General features: G+C 39.2%; 1 protein-coding gene across 2 annotated transcripts in view; it reads left to right on the forward strand.

The window, feature by feature from the left end:
• Positions 1-20,737, forward strand: part of eng (endoglin) — a 100,612-nt gene that overhangs the window by 66,106 nt on the left and 13,769 nt on the right. For both annotated transcript variants that reach the window (XM_084694125.1, XM_084694124.1), the window contains exons 6-11: positions 10,771-10,942; positions 11,235-11,340; positions 11,612-11,810; positions 12,288-12,436; positions 15,917-16,147; positions 16,384-16,450. In XM_084694125.1, coding sequence (XP_084550251.1) covers positions 10,771-10,942; positions 11,235-11,340; positions 11,612-11,810; positions 12,288-12,436; positions 15,917-16,147; positions 16,384-16,450 — 924 coding nt within the window. The remainder of the gene's footprint in view (positions 1-10,770; positions 10,943-11,234; positions 11,341-11,611; positions 11,811-12,287; positions 12,437-15,916; positions 16,148-16,383; positions 16,451-20,737) is intronic.

A 20,737-nucleotide genomic window follows, 5' to 3' on the forward strand; every position in this document is an offset into this window, starting at 1 on the left:
AGAGGACTTTTTTCAAATTATAATGCAATTTCAGAAATCCATGATCTTCAATATTTGGGGTGTGCTTGCCTGCGGCGATTTCGAGTGGCTTTGCCTTTAAGCGATTTCGAGTGGAACTGCAATCTCAGATTTTTGATTTAGTTCGTGAAAGTCTTTGAAATTTGAGCGAGTGCAGGTCGCCTGTGAGACCGCCTAGTCTTTTAGGCGGCAGCCATGCTAGAAAGCGTCATAGTAGTATTTTCGTAGGTAATTTTATAGTTCAATTTTACACGAAAAAACTGAAAGAGGGAAATGTTATGACGATATGACTATTGTAAAAACAGCCAGGTGGTGAGATTTGAATGTAGGTTGCTGTAAAAACTTTGATTTGTTTTCTACGCGAGAGCCCCGTCAGCCTCCATTGACGATTGCGGCAGCAACAACAGTGTTGTCAATCTGCGTCTCGTGAGTATTTTCTTAATTTCGTACCAGAGTCAATTCTACATCCAAATGGACAGCAGTGTTTCAACGATATGGCGTTTGCGAAGACAGCCAGCGGGTCAGCATATTTTTGTTATTTTTGTCTTGTTTTGACGTTAGCCTCAGAGTCACATACTCTGCTCGTCCACTGGCAGTGTGTAGTAGTAGGCTACAGTACTGTCTTCAATGCCACAACTATGGCTAAACTTTTATGTCTTATGACACGGCTGTTCTTAATGCTGTAGAATGCTTCGTTCACTTGAATGGGGCTTCCCAACATTCTGCGGTGAACAATTTTCTCATTTGATCGTTGCTATGCATATTTGACCGCTGTCAAGGGAAGTGGCCTTTTTGCCTCGGATTCACGTCTGTCGTCGCACTCCGCAAGTAGTCCGGTAACTTTTCAACCCCAGCGTACTCTGTTGCTTAGCGACGTCCACTAATTTGAAGCTATAATGGCCGCGCATCCTGGTTACCGCCCAAAACGTGATGTCGGTGAAAACCCTCTACGCCGGAGCTCAAATGTATGGTTCAAACGACGGGACAGAAGATAACTTGATCGACTATACACAATAAAGGCAAATTGCTTCACACAGTGACAAGTGGTTGTGATCTCTTTTGAGGAGTTTAACTCTACCTTGGATAGTTAGAGATGAAGCGCAAATGTTAGCTGCACTGCTGCATGCATCGAACACGACATTCAAGTAAGTTCATTCCATGCTGTGTGTTCAAATGGTTCTTCATATTTGTTTCATTTACTCCCTTCGACGAAATATACTTTTTTCACGCGTTACAAGTGGCGTTGTTGTCATTTTGTCGTGTGACATACAATCAAACTTTAGAGCACTTCTGCCTAGTTGCCATGTTTGCTGCAGTCTGAATCAACTATAAAAGTTTGCGCGTGCGCGACTGACGATTCCAAGGAATTGGTTCACTGGGAACCGGTTCTAAACAAGAACCGGTTCTCAATACCCATCCCTACTCATCAAGGCGGTTCTTCAGTTAAAACATTACATTTTCTTTGTAAACTGAAAACTATAGGCAACCTACCCAAACCTGACTTTCAAGGTCATTACATAATGGGATGTCCTGAGATGTCAAATGCATTTTTCATTTCAATTTTAATAGTTAGAAAGCGCATTTTAATATGAATTAACACATAAATATTGTTTTCATTATTTTATGTAAAGCCCTTTGAGCTGATTCTTTGATTCTTGCATGAAATGTGCTATATAAATAAAGTAGTGCTGTCAAACGATTAAAATATTTAATCGCATTAATGTCATAGTTAACTCGCAATTAATCACACATTTTTAGCTATTTTAAATGTCCCTTAATTTCTTTTGTCCCATTATTTTTTCTCATTTTAATGCTGTTATCAACATGATAAAGTGAATCGGATTGCTTGGTGCAAATGTTTTTTTAAATTGAAAGTGACATTGCAATCGCCTGGCTTTGAGAAGGGGGAAGAAAATTTGCAACAGCTGTGTGCTTGGCCATCAAGTGGTATTTCAGACTGGACGTGCTGCGATGATCAGGGGCGGATTTACCCATTAGGCAAAGTAGGCAGCCGCCTGGGGCCCCTTGAAAGACTCCATAAAAATACTATATGATCAATAATAACTATATTAATAATAACACAAATCAATTAAAAGCCAAACCTTCCCCAAAAGTATCAACAAAGTACCAACAGATCGTTTATTCTATTTGTGTCAACGCAGGCTTCCCCTCCCACCCCATTCTACTGTGGACTATTCCATCGATTGCAGCAACTGCACAGCAAAGCACGTCATTTCAGTTGGTCAATATGAGACAGTAGAAGAGTGAAGTGAATGCAAAAAACAATTTGCTAAATGAAACGCAACTCCCCAAGCGGAGCACAAAAGAGAAAGACAAGAGGAGAGTAAACAAGTAGTTGCCAAACTGAAACTACTGAAGGAAACGTCATTTTTCTCTCCACTGGTATCCAATGATGCGGCAGCTAGCACAAGTGCTGCTTAGTGAAGTTTGGCTAGCAACAACAGCTACTGTAGGCTAGCTTGCTCGTTGCACAATTTATCGGGGTCAGCTTCTCCACCAAGCCCCCACCCCTCGACTCTCGGCTTGAGGGAGATGGGTATGGCTGCAGCCTGCAGCCTCCCGTCTCATGCCCTCCCGTCTCATGCCCAAGCTGTCCAACGGTAAATGCAGAGGGTCAAAAATACCAAATCGCGAATTATGGAGTTAAAGGTAAATTTGTGAGCACGTTTGTGCAATAAATTGAAAACTTAAAATTTTACTTTTTTTAATCCATATAGTTTGCTGATTTCTGGATGTTTTCCCTGATGTTAACGTATATTTTATGAAACCTGCGATGACTGCATCAGCGTTTTATGCTGACATTTGTTAGCAAATATTAGCTAACGTTACCTAGAGCTATTTATGGTTGCAGACTTTGATGGTTTCTTTTTGTGATTTTCCTTAAGGTACACATCAGTGTCTTTAAAAAAAAGAAGACACCGCAGATGACAAAATGCACGGTGTGCTGTACCGACCATCATTGTCCACCAACCGTCGTGGTTGTGCCTAACCTTAACCTCGACCTCTGCTACGACTCCTGGCCTTAAACTAATCCTAACCTCAACCGTTGTTGTGACGCCTAAACTCAACCGGGCCTCCCAGACTGCTAGAATGGATTTTTAGTTTGTAGTCTAGCTAATAAAAAAAACACGTACACCAAAGTAGAAAGGAGAAATAGCGGACCAGACAAGCTTTTATTTTGAAAAGTAGAAGCATGAGACGGGAGGGAATGAGGCCGGAGGCCTCAAGCCATACACTCATGGCTTGAGGCAACAGCCCCGGTGGATGTAGGTGGTATCGCATTTCCGATTTTCTACCCGACTCGTCCGGTCGTTTTTATTCTATTAACTCCAGTCAACATATCTAAAACTATCTCCCCCAATATTTTTTTTTTTGTTCGATTCTCGAACCTGGCTCATAATACTAGCTTTTTCATAATTTTTCCTGATTTTTGCTTAGATTGAAACCAATCCGAAATGGGTAAACTAGCAGCCCATTTATTTGCTTACGTCAAGAAAAGTTGCCTGGAAACGTGCTCGTGGATACGAACAATGAACGAGCACAAAAGGGAGCATCAGCAAATCGCTGATTTACCTGAGCTGAATGAGAACAAGGAGAAAGGATTTGATCATCTACAGCTGCCTGCCTTAATTTTAGCACGTTTTACAAATTGTTGCACATACATGACAGTTGTTTGTACAGTTAATTTCAGTTATTTTAAAGCAGATTTAACCATTTTGTAATGAACGCTATTATGCTCATGGCATGACAAACGTAATTATAGCCTAATATAATTAGTTATAATATCGTGGCATGTTACGGCGTCATTATATATTGTTGACATGTTATTCTGAGGCAAAGACAAAGATGAATAAATCATGTCTGATAACGTCAATATTGTTATGGTTGTTTTATTGTTAGAACTTTAGGTCAGTTAACACCACAACAATGGCATTAACAATAAGCTAGTAATAGTAAACAACACTCATTAGGGGCCAAGCAGCGAAGCTGCGAGGCACCTATTGTTATTGTTAGTTTTATTAGGGGCCAAGCAGCGAAGCTGCGAGGCACCTATTGTTATTAGGATTCCTCCGTAAGGAGGAAACCTATTGTTATTGGTGGTTTTATTATTTGTAATTCTTGTACCATGGGAGTCAATGGCAGCCCCTAGACCCCATCGACAACTTTTTGTGAAATTTGGCACACTCATTAAGGACAGTTTCTTCTATACCTACACCAAGTTTCATGTCTCCCATTAGACCACTCTAGCGCCACCAATGGGTCAAAGTTGGACTTGTGTTTACACACGCAACTTTTGAACCGTATGACTCATTTTCAAAAATGAGGTACCATTGGATTCCCTGGATCAAGCCGAGTTCAACGCACACCATGGCGTTAATTTCCGGTTATATAGATTTCCCGCCATTTCCGGTTTTATCAAAAACCTTTGAAAGCCTACTCCTCCTACAATTTTTGTCATATCTTCTTCAAAATCACCAGAGATGATCTTCAGACCAAGCCTCACAAAAGTTATCAAAGGAATTTTGATCCTCATAACCGTCTGTCCGGTACAGCCAATCAAATTCATCAGAAAAGCCGCCAAACAGGATGTGAAGTCATGTCTCAGCAAATCTTTGAGATATCAACACTAAACTTGGTAGATCGGAGGAAGACACTACAACATGTTACCATGTGCAAAGGCAAATTCATATCTCAAAAAATGATTGATATAAAGCAAATTGAACTTATCGCTAACGCTAAAATTATGCTTTACACATCAGCCATTCAAAAACTGATACTCTGATTCAATCACAAGTTCATATGAAAACTCTTGAGAATGTTCATAACACAAATCTGTGAAAAAGTTGACTGTAAGATGAAAGGTCGATTTTTGGTGAATATTTGAAACATGCTTGCTTGGCTAATTTCTAGGCAAATTTCCAATGAATGTCTCCCTTGCTCCTCCCCGCGCGTGCTCCAAAATCTCACACACACTCAGCCTTCCCTTGACACACGCGCGGCCAAGACGCACACGCAACATTTCAGGAGAGTGTGGGCTGACCAAGCCCCCACTCATTCCTTGGTCTTTAGCAAAGGCCCATGTGGCTCTTGATGGTATTGCATTTCCGATTTTGTATGCAATGGTAAAAAGGTCTCAAATCCTGAAACATTGATAGTGTAGGCCGAGAAACACTTTAACAAAAGCCCATGTGGATCTTGTTGGTATTGCATTTCCGATTTTGTATGCAATGGTAAAAAGGTCTCAAAATCCTGAAACATAGATAGTATAGGCAAAGAAACACTTTAACAAAAAGCCCATGTGGATCTTGTTGGTATTGCTTTTCCGATTTTGTATACAATGGTAAAAAGTTATAAAAATCCTGAAACATTGATAGTATAGACCAAGAGTAACTACCACACCACAAATGGCCCACTATTACCCATAGGTCTTCCCTTGACACACGCGCGGGCTTGGCAAGACGCACACGCAACATTTCAGGAGAGTGTTCCTTGGTCTTTTGCAATGGCCATGTGGATCTTGATGGTATTGCATTTCAGATTTTGTTTGCCATGGTAAAAAGTTCTCCAAATCCTGAAACATTGATAGTAAAGGCCAAGAGTAACAACAACACTTTAACAAAAGCCCATGTGGATCTTGTTGGTATTGCATTTCCGATTTTGTATGCAATGGTAAAAAGTTAAAAACATCCTGAAACATTGATAGTATAGGCCAAGAGTAACTACCACACCACAAATGGCCCACCATTACCAATAGGTGTCGCTACAGGCCACGCCCTAAAGCACAAAGCACTTCACTTCTTGTGAAGATTAAAGCGCTTCACTTCTTGGCTTGAAATAAAGGCCCTTGTGGATGTTGATGTTATTGCATTTCAGATTTGGTATCCCATTGGAAATTCTGCAGCATTGATTTTTCTATACAGTTACAATTTGTCAAGAATATACATTTTTCAATGGTTCGCAATGCTTTACACGTAAGCCAGTCAAACAAGTTCATATGAAGACTCTTGAGAATGTTTAGTACACAAATCTGAGAAAAAGTTGACTCTAAGATGAAAGGTCGATTTTTGGTGAATCTTTGAAACATGCATGCTTGGCTAATTTCTAGGGAAATTTACAATGAAATGTGTCCCCTGCTCCTCCCCGCGCATGCTCCAAATTCTCAGACACTCATTCTTCCCTTGACACGCGCGGGCTTGGCAAGACACACACGCAACATATCAGGACTGTGTGGGCTGACCAAGCCCCCACTCATTCCTTGAATATCAGCATAGGCCCTTGAGGACCTTGGTGTCATTGCATTTCCTACTTTGTATGCAATAGTAAAAAGGTCTCCAAATCCTGACACATTGACAGTACAGGCCAAGAGTAACTACCACACTTTACCCAAAGCCCATGTGGATCCTGTTGGTATTGCATTTCCGATTTTATATGCAATGGTAAAAAGTTTTTAAAATCCTGAAACATTAATAGTATAGGCCAAGAGTAACTACCACACCACAAATGGCCCACCATTACCCATAGGTGGCGCTACAGGCCACGCCTTAATGCATAAAGATACAAGGCTTTCTGGAATGGATAAGCTCACCAAGCCCCCTTCCTTCACTTACTGGCTTGAAATAAAGGCCCTTGTGGATCTTGATGGTATTGCATTTCAGATTTGGTATGCCATTGGTAATTCTGCAGCATACATTTTTCTATACAGTTACAATTTGTCAAAAATAAACATTTTTCAATGGTTCGCAGTGTTTGGAGGAATCCGCCATTACTGCTTGCAGTTATATTTATTATTATTATTAGGGGCCAAGCAGCGAAGCGAATTTGGCACACTCATTGGGGACAGTCCCCTGGTCCAATTCACAAAGTTTCATGTCCCATGCTTTGGCACTCTAGCGCCACCAACGGGTCAAAGTTTGAGTTGTGTTTACACACGCAACTCTTGAACCGTATGACCCATTTTCAAAAATGAGGTACCACTGGATTCCCTGGATCACGCCGAGTTCAATGCACACCATGGCGTCAATTTCCGGTATACAGATTTTCCGCTATTTCCGGTTTTATCAAAAACCTTTGAAAGCCTACTTCTCCTACAATTCTTGTCGAATCTTCTTCAAAATTGCCACAGATGATCTTCAGACCAAGCCTCACAAAAGTTATCGAAGGATATTTGATTTACCAAACCGTTTGTCCAGTAGAGCCAATCAAATTCTGCAGAAAAGCCGCCAAACAGGAAGTGAAGCCATATCTCAGCAGTTCTTTGAAGCAGTGACACCAAAGTTATTAGGCCTACTCGGAACTTTATTCTAAGGATGTCCTCCAAAAATGGTGTCATGTGACTTAAAGGGGGCGTGGCCGGAAGCATAAACGTGTTTTGGCTAATAACTATGGAAGTGTTTACCTTAATAAAGTAATTTCTTTGTCTTTTGATGTCTTGTGAGATATCAAGCCTGGCCATTGATAATATTTCATAATAACCGAATTGACGCGGCCGCCATTTTGGATTTCATGGAAAAGTGTAAAAACCTTTTGCACGCACCCCAAATTTTGTCCAATGTTGACTAAATTTGGCACAGATGATCTTCAGACCAAGCTTCACAAAGGTGTTGCATGGATTTTCCATTTTCAAAACCGTTTGTTCGTTAGAGCTGATCAAAGGCGGCAGCGAAGCTGCAAAAGACACGTGAGAGCATAACTCAGCAAAAATGTGTCTGATCATCACCAAACTTCGGTTCCTTCGTTCCCATGAGGAGCAGAGGAGGCCTGTGGTGTTATACCAGAAAAAAATAAAAATTTGAACACTCAGTACTCTTGAACGCAAACAGATATTTCAACCAAACTTGGTGTGTTGCATGAGTGCAACAGGTTGCTGTGACTTCATTGTTGCGCATGTGCTATGGAGGCCTTGTCCTGCTCTGGACTGCTTGGCCCCTCCATTGCTGCTTGCAGCTATATTTATCATTATAATAGTTACAAAGGTATAGGCTTAATTTGCTTTGCAAAGCTAGAACAACGACGGAGCCAGATATTCAGGTTTACAGTTTATTTATCCGACACAAAACATAAGCAGTTAAACTATAAACATGAAGCAAAAAGAACAACGTATAGGCCCTGCACGTATAATACTACAGTACTAATATTGATTTTCGGAAAGTTCACATGTAGGCTATCTGCTTCTTGATCGGACTTGGACCACATTCTGACAGTTTTCTGCAATGCCTTAGCTCCAGCTCACAAGCTCGCGACTGGTTGTCGCAAAATATAACGTATACAGCTAGTTGCAAGCATGCACGAGTTTTGGAGCTAGGAACAAGCTTCTGCGCAAGACCAGACGAGTCAGTCTGGAAAGATGGCGCGGTCCATTAGGAGCTCTCGCTTGCCTCACTGCGACAACTGAGCACTTCTCATAGAAATGAATGGGGACGCCATCTTGGAAGACAGAAGTAGCTGTCTCTAGTTATATTAACTATGTTCTCCACGCAGGTCTCTATAATGAGACCAAATTTGGCATTGTTACTGACAATAAATGCTTCCAGCAAACTTTTTTTTAATTAGCCATTTCCCCCTAAATAAATGTCAAGCTTATTTACGTTTTTGGGGGCATATTTTCAGTCAGCAGATGGTATTGTTTGAATCGCGATTCCTCTGAAATACTGCCGCTGACAAAGTTGTACAATAGCTTGTTTCAAAGGGGGTTCTTAATGTTAATGCGATATGAGTAGGCTAAATGCTTGAAAATATGCTTGAAAGGTGTCATAGAGGTTAGCACTGTTTTACACCGGATTGCCCAATATCTTTGTCTAATCCAACTTTTCAACTGAAGCTGTTATAGTTTATCAATATTCCCTCTTGCAGGGTAAATAAGACAACCGTTCATTCAACACTTCACTTTTGTATTTTGAATTGTGAATGAGTAGCAACAATGGTATGCTTTTACATCTATGCAATCTTCATAAATAGTATATGCATACGCATTTTTATATAAAATATACAGTTGTAAAAATTAGGCTACAGTTAATAAACGGACCCTTCTACAACCAACGCAAGCACACCCTGCAATTTCTCTAGAAATTGTACCCTCTCTATTTATTATTATTATTATATTAATCATTATCATACGTATTGAAACGAGTGAGAATAGGAGTCCCCATCTTCGCCTGGGCCCCCCAAATCACTAAATTTGCCACTGGCGATGATAGCTCAATTCACAATGACAAAACACAAAGATCACTTTGGTCTTGTCTTGGGCTGCAACAACGAATCAATTAAATCGATTGTTAAAAGCGTTGGCAACGAATTTCATTATTGATTCGTTGCGTCGCGCGATTATTACACCACCCGAGCTTGGCTGCCAGCCCAACTTCTCCCCGCCCACAAAAAAATGTGGTCGGGAAGTTGGGTCTGGAGGGTCTCGTATTGGGAACAACTACATAAAACCAGGATCTGGGCGGACCAATGTAATTGCCAGGGCGGGCTTTATACGATGATGGACAGATGATCAACAGTAACGTAATCAACAACATCACGAAAGAGCCCTTGGGTTGAATTCGTTTTCAACAAACAACATATTACGTTGCTCTGTTCTGAAACACATGGCGGAGAAATCAGTACAACTTTAGTCATCCAAGGTGTGCAGCAATTCACACTAATATTAGTTTCATATTCGACATTCGTCTCACATTCTGAAGACGCTACTTTGCAGCATTGCGTTAGGGACTGGGTGAAAACTACCCACACCATTTTTTTAATGTAGACTTTTATAATATTTGTATGAATATAAAACCTCAAACAGACATCAGAGTATCTTAACAATGTCTGGTATACTTCCACAGCCTTTACCTTTTCAATTCAAATATATGTATATATATAAGCCTCACTAGCACAAGAAAACTGTAAAATCGGAGTACAAGCCATGGCTTATTTTCCGAAAATTACGGTAAACTTATAGTGTGGAGACGGCAACCATCAAACCTGAGACAGCTGTAGCAGTTTGCTCATGAAGAGTGGGCAAGACTACCAAGTGCAGGTCTCATTGAGAGCTACAGAAAACTTTTGATTGCAGTGATTGCCAAGGTTGTGTAACTACATATTAGGTTGAGGTCCCATCATTTTTTGTCCATGCCATTTTCATTTGTTTTATTTCTAAAATTACATTGAAACTAAATCAAAAGAAAAGTTCTATTAAATATGGAATAAACAATGGTGGATGGCAATTACTTCTGTCAGTTTCAGTTTATTTCAGAGGAAATTGCGCATTTTTCTTGTGTAGGAGTACCAACAAATTTGAGCACGGCTGTATGTACATACTGCATGTATAATCGTAATCCATTCACTTTTAGTAGTGTTACACCATATCTCCTTTCTGAGTGTTCATTGACACTGACTGAGGTGAGACAGAGGCAGAGTTGAATCTGATCATAATCCTTAACCAGCTGAAGTGGATGAAAGGAAACAATCTTGACCGTGCTTCATCACATGTCATTGTTCTTTTTTCACCAAAAACTTTTTAGAAATGCCATTATTGGGTCTAATCAAAAATACATACAATTCATGTATATCTTTTGCTTAATTATATTAAATAAATAAAAACTATGACCCAAGCTAAATATGTTTTGACTGATCTCTGCCAACACTTGGAGTATTGAGGCTTTAGAGTTGTGGGATCTTAAGTTGTTGTAGATCTTTACAGGGCAGCTTTAGCATGTGATTTAAGTAATCGACAATTTATTCCTTTAGGAACTAAACTCCCCATCTCCACCTCATGTAAACTTGAAAATGAGGATCCTAACTTAAAACACTTTGTGGTGTTGGAATTGGAGCCAAAACAACTTAAGTCTTGCTCCACCCAACCAGAGAAGGGTGCTGCGGAATTGCACATCGTTAACATACCAGAGACTAGCAGTGTTCGGTAAGATACAGTGCAAAGATTTGTTTTCAAACATTATGATTTTAATGTATTTACTAAGACCCCATACATTGGTATATAAAAATGGTTATCCTGGAACCATTTATTGGCTGATGCCAATTAATGCCCGATGTTTTACAGTTTACAGTTTTGTAAGAAACAGTTGATTGTTTGCTCAATAGCATTTATCATAAGAAACAGTTTGACGTTAGCTCCATAGCAGCCTATTCATTATGAACATGACATTGATATGATCCTATGTTGTTGAAAATCTTTTTTTTTAATGTTGTTGCAGTTATGTGTCAGTGAATGTTATCACAGACAAGATGATCGGTTTATTTCTTAGAGGACCCAAAGGCACCTCTTGGGCAATCCACAACATAGAGCACACCAAATTTGGTGTAAGTATGAAACATGGTCAACTTTAACCATACATGTTTAAGAGCTTTGATCATTTATCATACAACAAAACCAAAAATTCAGATGAATTCAGATGTATTAACATAGCTCATTGGATCAGCGGTTTAAATAATTGACCTGAATGGCCCTTCTCATAACTATTAACCAGCTAGGTAGTGCATAATATGACATTTAATGCCATTCTTAAATCTTGACTGGATCTCTTTACATTTCTTGAATTTGTATTTCTTTTCTCCTGTTTATTTATCCTAGTCCAACAATGAGGTTGAGGTTACGGGCATGAGTAACTACAAAATCCCACCCTCAGTACAGACCAGCAGCGACGTAGCCGAGGAGGTACAGAGGAAAGCCCTGGAATATTTCAAATCCAGCAGCATCACTTCCTACGTTGAGATTCAACCAGTTGGCTCTACTATCACTCTGGTGCTTGGTCACAAGGATGATGTTAAAGGTGCAAATAAACAAACATATATTTATTTATTTATAGTATACATAAAAATGAATTGATATATTTATAGTATAAATACAAATGAATTTACATATATATTTGACAATGTAAACTATTTTGGTTATGGGGCCTTTACTGTACATGCAATGTTATATGCAATGTCACAAGTGCAAAATGCAAACCGAACTGTAGGAAATATTCAACAATACTGTGCAGAATATTTCATTCAACATGAGTGAAGTATGTGTTGTTGCATAATGAAAATGAGACTGAAGATTGAAGATGAGACTGGTTTAAAAAGGCCTTGAAAGACAAAAAATCGAAATTGGAAAGGGGGAATTGAGCCTTTATGATAGTGCTGTGTTGTGCAAGATAATATTCTATGTTCTTCACATTCGGTAACAATAGATGCTTGAACTAAATGCAGTAAACAATGTGTTCGCATTTTTGTGTCTGAATTATATAACTCGTTCAATTTAGACCCACAGTTTACCTCCATGGACCAAGTCCTCACCACACCCAGCCACCCTGAGCCACTCCTGTTGATGCAGCTGTATACCTCCCCAGATTATTCCTCTCCCCTAGACCCCAACACCAAGGTCCAAAGCGACAAGAGAATTTACGCAGAGGTGAGATACCACCAGGGCTTAAAAACAGATTTGTTTTTGAATTGGTTTATTCTGAGCAGAATCGTTTTTTGAATTTTTAGTTTTTACGTTCAACCTTAAAATGTTTGTTTGATTGAACCGTTTAGAACCAAATAAATACTGGTTAACATTCCATGTAGGGCTGTGTGATATGACAGTAATTTTCAGACGCTGTAAACAGTTATTTTTATAGATATTTTACTCTATAATCTATAGTCTTTATTGATGCCACACAAGTTGTGAAGCGCCGCAAAGCGCCGCAATCAGTTCGTGCTCTGCAGTGATCGTTAATTAATTAAATTAATGATGAGTTTGATGTCTAAGACCAACATTTAAAAGCTACATAGCATAATATTGACCTCCTCTGATTGTAGAAGACCACACCACAGTTCGCGTCACGCTTTATCACTGCCTGCCTATGGAGCATTATAGGGGCCAAAACGAAATAACAAAATAATTGAATGGTTAAATACTTGAATACATAAATAATTATATAATACAAAGCTTAAATAAATGAATAAGCGCAGCTAGTTCAGGCAGGACAATCGGGCAGCACGCGTCATTCATTTATCGGGGACGTAAGGCGTCTCACTCCACCTTCCTTTACTCCACCCACTACCACACCCATGTTAGCAGCGCATATCCATTGGGCCACGTCCGATAAGGCGTCTTTAAAAGACGCGCGGATATGCACACACTCACCCTGGTTGTTGTATGATCAGTGCTGCTGCCACCCTCCACTGTCCCCTTCTCCCCCATGCTGTCTGGATTTTGTGATTTTTTCTTAAATGAATAGGTCATAATTATGATCATAATAAAACACAGGACAAAAATACTGTTAGTATAGTGTGCTGCTGAGTCGTGTTACTGCACGTGCACACCAGCAACAACTAACAGCCTAGCTGGGGAGGGGCAAAGTGAGCTTGAACAAAGTTAAAGGGGCGGTGTTTGCACAACCATGATGATGTAAAGGGAGTTGTGTACTGAATGTAGAGAAGAGAAATTGAAACTTAAGTATCGATCTCATCACGCCAAGATCAATCAATACTGATACCAACGTTTGTATCGATACTATCGATAGCCTACTTTAGATCGATTTGCCCACCCCTATGCTGCACCAACTCGCCGAGGATTGTGAACACATTTTCATTGATGTCTGTGTCAGTCAGGGCCGATATCATTGCTATAATTTCAGCGAGGCTCTCAGTATGATGTATTTTTTATTATTATAAATAATAAAAAAGCGTGTCTCACGCGAGCTATAGTTCCAAACATTATATTTTCCACCGTTGAACCCCATTCATTTTCAGTGTCTCCGAAGCAAGTTACCTGGTAAATTGATTAAAATCATGCATTTTTTCATATTTCAACCACCACATATCAATTGTTATGAGTTGTATTTCATATAGCCAGCTTTAGATAAATATTTTCGTAAGATTATAGCTTGTTAGATTCTAAATGCAGTTAGCGCTAGACTGTGGGTCTAGTAGGCCTATCTAGAGCTAAGCAACACTTACTGTGGCTAGCTAGAGAGCACCTGTGTCATAACCAGAAGTTCGTTGGTTTATAGTCTGTCAAATTAGTTCTAGTTATTGGTGTTCGTTGGCATACACAGTTTACAGAATCTGCTCTTATTAGCCTATAGTACAACTGATTAGAGCTAGCAACAATGAATTGCAGATTAAAGCCTTGGGTCCCCTATCGTCCAGCAACGCTCGGCAGGAATTTCAGGTCCACTCAATAACTAGCTAGTTAGCTCAAATAGATGCATCTACTACTGTGGTCTAAGGTTTGTGAAAAGCAGACATTTAGATCACCTGCTCACTACAAACAAAAGGAGTGGAAGAACACTGGACATATTGTACAATAAAATATTTTATTGAATTGCAGTTGGTTGCCTTGAATATTCTGTTCTATTTTTTTCTATTGAACAGTTGCTGGTGATCATGGTTAAATTCAACTTGCATCAAGTACTACAAACATAAATGTTGTTAATGTGGTAAATTGTAAGATGGCTGATGAATAAATAAAAAAAAGTTGAACAAGCCCCATTTACTTCAACAGTCAAAGGTTAAACGTTAAGTGGAACAATATACCCAGCTAACACAGTTACGTTGCCCTTACGTTGCCGCAACGTCACTCGTTGACCAAACATACGTTGCCGCAACGTCTTTGGCGACGTTGCGGGACCGTGCATCTATCTGTGGGTTGCCAGTCCGTAACCGCAACGTCGTGGCAACGTTATTTTCCGACGTTGCCAGTCCGAAACCGCAACCTCCTAGCAACGTAATTTTCCGACGTTGCCAGTCCGTAACCGCGACGTCGTCGCAACGTTATTTTCTGACGTTGCCAGTCGGTAAGACTACTGCTAGCATAGCCATTTCTAGCTCTGCTTCACAATATTGCGTTATGTATTATAAGTTAATGTTATACATACATGTTAATAAAGTAGCAGACATACATGATACAACACACCAGAAACCAATTGACATTGTGTTAATATACCGAAAATATCCGTGAAATGAAATGGTGCTGCTGTCTGTCCCGCCGAAAACCATTCAAACAGGTTGACAGCAGTGGGGCTTTTTTTTTTTTATTACAGCGAGCTACCGGAACCACGTGACAAAAAAGCTCTAGCTTTTTTCCTGTGTTTCACTGGCAGTGAGTGTTCACAATGTTGTAGTTCACTCCATTTACACCAAAAAATGTCAGGGAGGACTGCCTTATGTAGATACGGTCCAGCTGAAGATAGCCATAATATCGGATTTCTTCAACCAAGCCTGTTTCATTCGTTATTTGCCTGAGAAAGCAACTTCCGTTGGCCAGCTCCATTGAAAACCACTCAAAAAAGTTGAGAGCAGTGGGTTTTTTTGGAACTACAGCGAGATCAAAGCGTGTCGCAACTCTCTTTTTCTATGGCTCTGCTTTTGACTAATTCAATATGGCACCACCCAGAGCCATAGAAAAAGAGAGCTGCGACACGCTTTGATCTCGCCGACACGTGATCACGTGGTTCATGTAGCTCGATGTAACTGGCCAACGGAAGTTGGCGGAAGGCCCCTATAATCCTCCATACCTGCCATTGTTAAATTTAATCAGAATACGTGACTTACGTTAACAAGAAGATTTTAGGAAGCATATTATAATTTGTTATACGAAATAAAATAACATTATTTAATGTTTTTACTGGTTACCATTATTTCAAATAAAACATTATGTTCCAGAAGATAAAAAAATACAATGTTTCTTGTTTTGGTTTTGTTTCTAGTGACATGTTATTTCTGTTTTTTGTTTTCATTCCTTGAACCAGTTCAAAGCCTTGAATCCCACTTGCTTACCTATGAAATTAACATATTAACGAAGTAGTCCATTTATTTAGATTTTATCTATGCATTTCTATATTTGTCAAAGTATACGTACGATTTACAGTACTTAACCCCCTCTACCCCTTCCCCCCTTAAGATCTCAAGGCAGACTCTGGGTATGATCGTGCTGACCATTAAGGTAATCAATTGCTCAGTACACTCCAAGGGCTCGTGCCCGGTGGTGCGAGACATGCCCTTCAGGCCTGAAGCCTGCACTGCCACAGTGTGCCCAAACACCTCCCGTGTCAGCTTCTCCTTGGAGCAGCTGCAGGACCTGGCTTCCACTAACTGGGACCTGGAGTGCTCTGTCAAACTCTGCTTCAGTGAGGTACATGTGCTTGGTCCATTATATCAAGTGACAGTATGCCAAAATATCACATCTCTTAAATCCACTGAGGTTATTCAAGCTAAATACCAAGTTCCTCATTGTATTGCACCAAAATAAGAGGGTTTAGTTGCTGACTGATCAAACTAAACATTGACAATAAGCAAAGCCCCAAAGGCATTTTGTGTATTTATGTATGTAACAATGTATGTTCTTATTCATGTTGTAATTTTCTATAGAAATGTGGGGATGGAGGAAGAGTGAAGAGGAACTTGGAAGTCACTCAGACATATATTCAACCACCAAGTGAGTTCAGCTTTAAACTACAAATTGATATGTCCCTCCAGTCTCAGTTTGTGTGGTTTGGTGTAGGGCGGTCCCCGACTAAGATTTTCTTTGGTTGATCAAGACTCGACTAAAACGTCTGAAAATTGGCTAATTGAAATTTGAAACGCTTTTTTTTTCACCCAAAAAAACGTACAAACATTTTACCGATCTGACTTAATGGCTGCTGGACATTGCAGATTCAGCCGCTAATAGCCTACTAATAAGCCTCGTATCACAGTCCTGTTGTAACCGAATGCCGATGGTATTTAATATCTCTTACAATGTACTACAAATAAAAAATAGTGTTTGTTTAACAAGCAAATCATCAGAGCGCGCTTCCCTTACAAAAAATAAGTATATTTCAAGTTTATTTAGTAAGTATACTTAGTATAAAAAGTACACTATTATCATGTTACTTAAAGTATACTAGCAGTGTACTTATTTATATACTATTTTTGTACTAAGTAAACTGAATTGGCCCACTTTTTAGGTCATTTAGTAAACTTTAAAGTACACTTATAGTGTATTTTAATGTTTACTTTTGAATACTGTAAAGTAGCCTGTGTAGTGCACTTTCAGTTCATAAAGTATACTTCCTAAAGTACTTAAAAGTATACCTTGGAATACTCTAAAGTAACCTGTGTAGTGCAATTTCAGTTCATGAAGTATACTTCCAAAAGAGCCTCAAAGTATACTTTCAAGTGCACTTTCAATTAATGTAAGTACCTCAAGAAGTAAACTTAATAAATTTAATTTTACTATGAATTACTAATAAATTTACATGTTTAGGGGCCCCTCAGACCTTGCATCACATGGTTAGACTGCAGATTCTGAAAGAAGCTACCAACTACACAGGCATATATTTTTCACGAATCCAGCTCTTCTCATTAAACGTAACAGTCATTTAACTCATGGTTACAATGGTAAACCAGCACAACAATGACAATTACCACGCAACAAAACACTACATTCTAAGCAGACACATTTAAAAAACAAAATTCATGAAGTTACATTTGTATTTCTAACAAATGGCAAACTTATCAGCAAATTTTAACACTATTTACCACCTTGCTTAATGGGAATTGACTAGCCAATGAGCCACACTATCTTCATTATTTCACGTCGTTATTTCGTTCTTCAGTCAGTTTGACAGTATAACCTTCAAATTCTCAAGTAGCTTTTTCGTTTTTTTTCCATTAATACTCCAATTGATAATTATTGGTATAAGAGTATAGGGCTTCAGAATGTTTTAGCAGTAATTAAGGTTACAGTTTCAGTAACACAAAAAGATTCAATGTGCAATCCATAATACATTTTCATAGACATGAATAATTAGAATGAGATGGATCTAAAAAATGTAACCTGTAATGTACTTTTAAATTATTTTGACTGTTTTTGCTGTATAATAATAGAAAACGTACATCCTACTCCAGAAGAAATGTATACCATTTTCTGTTTCTAAGCATACTTCTTAAAAGTATTTCAAAAGTGAACTATTTTCAAAGCATACTTTAAAGGATCTTAAAACTAAACTATTTTCTAAGTATACTTCTTAAAAGTATATCAAAAGTGAACTAAAAGTGTACTATCCATATTTTAGTATACTTATAGTGTACTTTAATATACTTCTTTTTTGTAAGGTTTATCACTGACTGAAAACTTGCAGCATGCAAATTTACGTAGAAGCTGAGTGGGGAACGGTGCAACATGAAAGATTTTGTTTTCTTGGCCGGAGAAGATAATGTCATTTGCTTTGGATGTGATTCCTATAATAGGCATATTGATTTTTCAACCCAGCGCGTTAGCATTAGCGAAGTAGGGGCAACTTACGTGTTTCAGGTAGCCTGACGTTGTCATACTCATAATTCTAGTCAGAATATGAGTCTGAGAACTCTCCGTTGGGCTTTGACTACAGGGCGTGTTTCAAACAAGCCTGGAAAACAAATGCCTCTTCGCTCAATTGGATAGACCTACAAACAATCAGAGCAACGTAATATGTTGTTTGTTCAAAACGAATTCAACTTAAGCGCTCTTTTGTGACGTGGGTGATTACGTTACTGTTGATCATCTGTCCATCATCGTATAAAGCCCACCCTGGCAATTTCATTGGTACGCCAAGATTCTGGTTTTCTGTAGTTGTTTCCCAATACGAGACCCTCCAGACCCAACTTCCTGACCAAATTTTTTTGTGAGCGGGGAGAAGTTGGGCTGGCAGCCAGGCTATGTTTCAGGTGGTAGGCTACATCATATTCGACGCCGAACTATGAAAAATAAACCGTTGTTTGCAGTTTGCATTCAATATTTTTTGAGTCACCCGCTACTTTGTAAATGTAAATGTACTTTAATGAAATGCTGTCATTCCACAGATTTCTTTGCCATTTTGACTAATAACACCGACAAAGTAGGCTATGGCAGAGTTTGTAGTTCAGCAGCCAATTGTGCTCGTGGCGTGTGCAAATTACCAAAACAAAGCGCAGATTAACGAAAGGGAAAACAGTAACATATTTTCTTTTAAATGATATATTTTTAGAGTAGCTTTATTTGTGTTAAATAATATAATCTACAATATCTGTTGAACATTTCGTTAATTCAGCAATGGTGACACAAGCGGGAATCAGATCTCACACTGCCATAGGCAGCTCTACTAAAAAAATCTTAGTCGACCAAGAGCATATCGACCAGAAAATCGACTAGTCGACTGAGTGGGGACAGCCCTAGTTTGGTGTGACTTGCAAGTGTGAAAAAACGATTCACTAATCATACTTGGTATCAGCAGGGGCGGATTAAGGTGGTCAGCGGCCCCTAGGGTGCTTTTTGTGTGAGCCCCCCCTTACAATGTGCTTTACTAGAAAAATGTATTTAGTGTCATACATGGTCCACATGCAAATAAGGTGAACTGGCATACACACACATTGAGATCGCCAACACAACAGCGTTTTCTTTACATTTCTACAAATGATGGACCACAACAGTAAGAAAATTAGCACCACACCACATAATTCAAATGAAAATTTTTACATTACAGACAAAACACAAATACAAACAAGCATAAGGCCCAGTGCTAGAATCAGCCCTTTTATTATCAAGAAACACTTGCAATACAACCAAAACTAACATCAACAGAGATGTAAGTGGAAAGCAATACCAGATTTAACACTTTGCGATCACAGCCCAAAACAAATACAATGGAAATGAATACCCTGCATTCACAGTTCAACTGCAAGCTGGTAATCACTTTTAGCTTCATTAACCAGCACCTGCAACAGTGCAGAACACCATGTTTTACAAATGTTACTGTTTTACTCTACTCCCCCAAATTCGCTGAAATATTACTAATGACATGATGAGCTAGCTGCTGCAACAGCTAAGGATCCTGCTGCCGGTGTTTCAACCCCAGCTCCGATTTTAGCTGATGCTAGTTGGCAGTCCTCCTGCTGTGAATCTTGTCTTCGACTGGGTGAAGATTCAGCAGCCAGATTCAGCATCCAGTCAATTTAGGGATTTGTTTCAGGATATCTTGGTCATGTTCTTTGAACCTTTGTATTTTGCCCCAATTCACATCTACCCAATCAACTGCTTATTTAAAAAAAAGTTTCTTATGGGCCAGTTAGGGTTATTTTGTTCGCGCTGAAGTACATTTAAAATAATAAAAAACAGTCTGGCCAATCCGCGACCCCACGCGGGGCCCCTAGGCTGCAGCCTACGCAAGCCTGTGCATTAATCCGTGCCTGTCAGACACCATACACTCAGCGATAAAGGAAGTACTGAAGTTTAGTACTTAAGTAAAAGTACAAGTACCCAGGAAAATATATACTTAAGTAAAAGTACTACATCAACAATCCTACTTAAGTAAAAGTAAAAAGTACTTACTTTTACATTTACTAAGTTTTAAGTATTAAAATACAAACGCAACGGGTTGTCTTTCAATGTCTAGACTGTGCCATTTTGATAAAGAATGCAGATATAGCTACTGGTAATACTTATGCCTCTATGTCACTACTAGTTATGATTATAAGCAACAACATGTGTTTATTGGGAAGGTTGGTGTACTTATTGTGCTAATATTCAAAAGTCAGGGATATTAACTTAGCATAGCAAGAACTCCGCTTACTTCGACATGCTTCTTTACATTTGAAGGCGAATTCTTGAAAGCTAGCAACTCCTTTTTTGAGGAAGACAGGAAACACATTGAAACCTCCACGAGTCATTTTTGGGGCCTTTGAACTCGAACGTGTCTTTGATATAGGGCCATGGGTGGCTCATAAC

This window comes from Hypomesus nipponensis, chromosome 27 (assembly GCF_054491055.1).
Source record: "Hypomesus nipponensis isolate SF chromosome 27, ASM5449105v1, whole genome shotgun sequence".
Lineage (NCBI taxonomy): Eukaryota > Metazoa > Chordata > Actinopteri > Osmeriformes > Osmeridae > Hypomesus > Hypomesus nipponensis.